The sequence below is a fragment of the Hipposideros armiger genome, unplaced genomic scaffold (genome assembly GCF_001890085.2).
Source record: "Hipposideros armiger isolate ML-2016 unplaced genomic scaffold, ASM189008v1 scaffold_999, whole genome shotgun sequence".
In the NCBI taxonomy this organism is placed as follows: domain Eukaryota; kingdom Metazoa; phylum Chordata; class Mammalia; order Chiroptera; family Hipposideridae; genus Hipposideros; species Hipposideros armiger.
The window spans coordinates 316,060-322,205 of NW_017732349.1; the positions used below are offsets into that span (position 1 = coordinate 316,060).

The following is a 6,146-nucleotide window of genomic DNA, read 5'->3' on the forward strand; positions in this document are numbered from 1 at the left end:
CCCAAGCCAACTCTTAACCAACACGCCACTAGGCTGGCCCTTAAGGAACCATTCTTCACATTCGTTTTGTCAGGTTTCTAGTAGAACTACACAGGACTACATGACGGTTAATGCTTGAGACTGGGGGCCCCCAGCTCCCCCCAGCTCTCTTGTAGCTGGCCGTTCTCTGGCCACTCACCTCATTTCATTCATACCACAATCCATGAAGAAGGCGTGAGTGCCAGAGCCCTCTTCATCTGACAGGATGAAGAAATGAGGCACAGTGAGAGGGAGGCAAGAAGCCGTCACAAGATGCACGCAGGTTTTGCATTATAAAGCTGCCCACAGGGGCCGCCCTGCTTCATGTTTTCTCCCTAAGCTGGTGTTATGTTTGCAGCTGGCAGGATGAGGAGAAATAAATGGTTTCCTAGTCTGGAGCCTCTGGAGGATGGTGGTGAAGAACTCTCAACAGACATACCATTGGGGAATGTCCCCATATTAGCCTAAGTGAAATAATCATGGCAGTCAATTATGGTCCTGGCTGCTCTGACCTACTGTCTCTATCAGTGGGAACTTGAGCCCAGGACAGCTGATTTCCCTCTCATGATTCCAGAATTCAGCAGAGGGCACAGGGCCAGCTTTGCAACGGCCAGAGGGAACCTGACACAGGGAAGATCTACAATATTTCCCCTGGCAACAAATTTACCAATAATGACATACTGAAGACTAATAGATAAAACAGTGCATTTTGCTAGTCATTGCTTTCTTAAGAATAATACGTCCCAGTGCTTTTAAAGTTTCTAAATTAAAGGCTTCCCTGCCTTCCCCCACCCCCACTGATGTATCATCAGCCATGAAGAAAATCAACACAGAATTTCACCTTATTAAGAAGTTCTTTCAATTCCTCCTGAGTTTTCACTATCTTCTTCCAATGTTCAATCTGCTCATCTTTGACGTGCTTTTCTTGTAACCTAAGAGAGACAATACATATGCCCTGGTCACAAAGCCAGCTTGGAGCACAAGACAGGTATCCAGCGAAAACATTCAAGGGTAACAAGGCTCACTGAAATTTCCAATACTTTGGAACAAGAAAGTTTTCTAGGCTATTTTAAATCCAGATTAGTACCATAAAAGCCATGGATTTTAGAACTGAGAGGGGCCTTAAGTATCATGTAATAATTTTAAAGGGTTTTACTTTTGGATTTAATTATTTCACATAAAAATAAGCGAAAATTAGCTCAAATAAGGCTTGCTGAAAAACTTAAAACATAATCAGCACACCTCACAATGGAATTCACTAGACAATACGCAGTGCTGAGTACTTACTGAATGACAACCTCCAAGGCCTGGCCGAGGGACACAGGCTTATTATTGAGGACATTGAAGTCGAGCTGATGGCTAAGGTAGGACGTAGCTTCCAGAAGCCGGTTAAACTCTTGCTCCACCATTTCATCTTTCTCTTTGGGAACCTGAAAAATCCGAAGTATAGCAGAGTTGGTCCTTATAAGACTAACCATAACCATCCAGGAAAACACAAATGCTCTACAGTTTAAAAGGTCAAAATATGTATCTCAAAGGGAAAACCTTTGAGGACAATGATTCAAACTTTCTTTTCTATGAAGTGGTCAATTCCATTAAATGAGATATGAAATGTGTTTGGCACTGATATTTCCCTATTCCTCCGATTCTGCCCTCAGAGCTGTGACTCCCTGTCTATTGAGAGCCACAGGATTCACACTGGTGCTGAATGAAGTTCCGTGGAGCACAGGGGGCCCTGGGGCTGACATGCACTGGGCTGCCACGCAAACAGCGCGCTGGGAAAGTCCCAGAGAACAAAAGCTATGTCAACACACCTGAGGACCTTCCAGAATAAGCGAAGGATGAACAAATAAGCCCAAGGTATCTGCTTCCGCTCAGAGATGACAGAATTTAGGTGGGAATAGGAAAGAGAGAAGTGAAATCCATGGCTATTAATAAGAACACAATAGCACCTAATTCTTTTGCAGGGTAATAGTGTTTTATGGTACCAATTAAGTTCAGAGTTGAATGCCCAAATCTTAGACTGTGAGTGACTGAGGTACCAGGTCTGGCTCATTCTAATGGAGGAAAAGAACAGACTGCAGATAAGCTCAGCAAGCTGCAAGACCATGCCCTAGTCCCTGCTGGGCCCCGTCTATTTATAGCATCAGTTTGTTGATACAAATCCCTCACTACTGCTTAATCCAGCCCCCAAGTAAACGGTATCTGCAATTCTATTGCTAAAATCATGATAGCTGGAAAGATGGAAAAAGCTCCTCTGCTGCAAGCATCTCTTGCCATGATCTGGCATCAACTGGGAAATGGGATTCAAAATATGGACTTTCGCCTTACAGTCAACCAAAACTTGGTAACAAGAAAATGAAACATTAAAGCAAGTTCTAATAAACACTAAGGCCGAGGGGCCGTGATCTTTTACAATCTGGGATAGCTGATTGTGGACAAGATCATAGTAAGACTTGACCTCTCCTCTGAAAGGCCTTAGTTTCTGCCCTTCCCAATGAAATGGATGATTTCAAAGCACAAGCCTCGGCCCGTTCACTGATGAGTCACAAAGTAACTCTCGGATAAGCCATGGTGTGGCAAAGAGAACGTGGCCAGAAGTACAATCCACACCAAAAAAGGGGCAAAGGACAGCAAACTTTCCTTTGGAACTGTAAATGACAAGACACCAGAATGGATTCAATCAAAATCATATTTTAAAGTATCAAATTCTAAAAGGCCACACACGGGAGAGATCAGGAAATCTTTATAAGTTAGAGAATCCTCCTTAGTCTAAGAGAATAAATCCCTGAGAATCTTCTGGTTTATGTTGAGAACTAAGGCAGAGAATCAGGCTTTGGATGCTTGGTGCCATTTATCTATCAGGGTGATACCTAGGACTCGATGGATCAAACACACCTGATGTCCCATTCAACTCCACGGCCAAAGAAAGGGGCTCTCGGTGACATTCCTACTTCTGATTACACAGTTATCAGAGCTAGTGGAAGAGAACCATTTGTCAGAAATTTCATTTACTTTCTCATCAGTTACTGTTCCGCACTGATGTGAAGGTCATATACAGAGCAGCTCAAAGCAATGCTGAAATTTTACTCAGTGTAATTCTTGCAATGATGCTACAAAAGATGGTTCTAGAAACTCTGAATTTGGTGATCCTTTAAAAAAGGAAATAATTACATTTTCAACATGGAATCTACAATACATAGTTATGAGACCTTAACGATCATAGATGCAACGTGCATGAGTGCTTTTCCTGGAGTACAAAAAAAGGTGGCTTCTAAAATGCCTCGCAAGGGGATGCTATAGCAGCAAGAGGGACCAGATCACATATGCCTCTACAATAGGGCAGGATGTGCCAATACACAAGTGTGCAAACGGTACAGATTAAAGCTCCTCCAGTGTCAACTGGATGACTTGCTTCAGACAAGCTTTAATCTTTGCAGCTAGGGTGAGCCACATAGGGAAGATCATACTGAAAAAGTACGCAGCACTCAGGCTCAGTAACTAGGGTCCAGCGTGTGTGGTAGAGAAATATTTAAAGGGACACTGTCAAGGTTAAAGGGACCAAATTTGACCTTTTGTTTCTTCCCTGTTTGCTGAGCAGCCCACTTGATTTATTACGCTTTCCCCTTTAGCCCACCCAAACCCCCCACAAAAAAACCCTGACTTTTTACATGCGCTTTCAGTGACAAAAACTCAAATGGCACCAGCCCAACACATAGGCGCAACTCTACAACAACAAACCAGTGTGAATGTATGATGGAGAGGACCTCTGGAAGGAAAGATTTACATCTCAAGCTTTTAATGGGTTATTGTAAACAGTGAGGAAAATGATTTGAAAAATTATGAAAAAAAATACCTTGACAGTGTCCTTTTAACCAGTGCAGCAGAGAGAGAAATAAACTGTAAATAACAGCCCAACAGCCACATCAAGTTTAGTTTTGTATGACAGCAGTAAAATCAAGGCTTTAAACACACAGCATGACAGAAGCATTCTATTAGCCCAGAAGCTGCAACCACCAGAGAAATAAGGAACAGACTGTACATAGACCAAAATGGGAAAGTCAAGGCATAGAAATGGGCAAAAGAAAGCAGTTTGGTGGGGAGGGGTGGGGGGAAAGGGAGATAGTGTCAGAAAGCAATGAGGAATAAAGCAAAATTTAATAAAAGAGAAAAGGAGAAACACAGAACAGAAACAAGAACAACAAACAGAAACCAAACCAAAAGAGTACTGCCATGTCTGACTGACATCAGGATGACTGCATCTCCGGTACACCAACCATGCTAACTCGAGGCTCCACTTAAGGTGACTATAAGAAACAGTCAGCAGTCAGGCCCCATCCATTTTCTGCCTAAACAATTACAGAACTGTTGCCAGGAAGACTAAGGATAGCTTTGAAACCTGAATTTTTCCCTATTAACTCTAGAATTCGACTTTGAAATTAAAGGACTCTTTGGAAAATAGTAAATACTTGTCCATTAATCAGTATTGACTGGGCAAAAACCAAAATGTGTTTTTGACATATTTAAATTTTGAATCAATTTGTAAAATTACGCTACATATATTCTATTCGACATACCCAGACAATGAAAAGAACTTGAGCAAATGACGACCTTTAAGTACCCCCGTAAATGACCTGTTTCAGGTCATTTCCTTCCCTTTGGTGAGAACCCTTGGTCTCTGTTATAGTTCCACAAATACTTATGGGAAGGAGCTGAAATACTGGCAATCTCTAAACACAAGCTGCAGTGATTTTAGTTTTACCTGACCATTCTACTCTAGGTTCTTAAACTGTATCCTGAGAGGAACTCGGCAAATGATTACAAAGGATTACGCGCTATGTTAGATAGCAGCTGGATTTCTGTATCACAGAACAGTAAGAACATGTAACAGCAAACAAAAAAGCAATTTTTTCTAGAAAACTCTGATACAGTGTTCTAGTAAAGAGTTAAACAAAAACGATATCACTTGAAACAGGTTTTGATTATGAATTTTCAGTCGTTTATTTCCCTATGAAAAAATCCAGATAAACAGTTCCTTCAAGACTAAGAAAATTCGGTGAGTCTCACTGAACTAAGTGGGGACAATCCTAATTGTTTTGGTCCTGTAGACTGTATGGAGCACCCCTGAACATGAGTGGGGCGGTGGCAGCCTGTGCACACATCTAGCCTATGCAGCATAAATTTAGGGAGAGCTACGCAACTCTCTGGACAGGGTCCCTGATCCTGCAAGAAGTCATCTCAAAGGAAGGACAACCTGCCTTAGTTCTACCTCTGGCTGCATTCTACCATCACAAGCTCTTTAAGTCTTCAAAACCATCGACCTCACTTCCAGTATCTGTAAATTCTTTAATAGCAGAGCAAAATGGAGTTAAGTGCAGCTAGGTTCTGGATACAGATCTGACATTTAGCCAGAAAAGTTCTCAGAAAGAAGAACACACTGAGAAAAGCTGTAATGGCCAACTCTGGCCAACAGAGGCCAGTCAGCCTCTACCTCTCCCATCCCCATGCACTTCTATAAGTACCATAAAACAAAAGATTAACATGAGAGCTCCTCTGGTAAACGTGGAAGAAGAAATTTACATCTGAAGTCTCTAATCAGATTCCCAAATACGGTAGCCAAGGGAAATGAGATACAGCTGCTACCCCTAAAGGGCTAACAAGGGAGAATAAGGACAAGCACATCCTCAATCCAAATAAAATTCAGTGTGATTCTATAAAAAGACTGTTGCCTTCCTCTCCCTCTTTAAACTCAGGGAATTTCTTCGGTAATGTAAATATTTGGCTTCCTTAAAGCAGCGACTAGGCTGGCTATGCGGAGAAGGCACATGGCGTGTCTGAGGAGTACACTCTAGTAACCAGCATATAGCAGAGGTGCTCAGTAAATTCTTGTTAAAATGAATAAATTAATAGTTTGGAAAAGCAAAGTCAGTATTACAACCATATATGAGGAGAAAATAACTATTCTGCAACCTCAGGAACATTAAAGGAAGGCAGGAGATTTCCACCTTTATAAAAAGCAGGGAATGGCAGCCATGATTTTAGAGCAGCGGTTCTCAACCTTCCTAATGCCGTGACCCCTTAATACAGTTCCTCATGTTGTGGTGACCCCCAACCATAAAATTATTTTC

At 41.9% G+C, this 6,146-nt stretch overlaps 1 protein-coding gene across 1 annotated transcript in view; it reads right to left on the reverse strand.

Moving 5' to 3' along the window:
* The window catches only part of KDM1A (lysine demethylase 1A), a 72,388-nt gene that overhangs the window by 13,081 nt on the left and 53,161 nt on the right, over window positions 1-6,146 (reverse strand). Inside the window, exons 9-11 of the mRNA XM_019631418.1 lie at window positions 3,875-3,886; window positions 1,306-1,448; window positions 860-950 (exon numbers count right to left, since the gene is read on the reverse strand). Of these exons, the coding sequence (XP_019486963.1) occupies window positions 860-950; window positions 1,306-1,448; window positions 3,875-3,886 (246 nt within the window). The remainder of the gene's footprint in view (window positions 1-859; window positions 951-1,305; window positions 1,449-3,874; window positions 3,887-6,146) is intronic.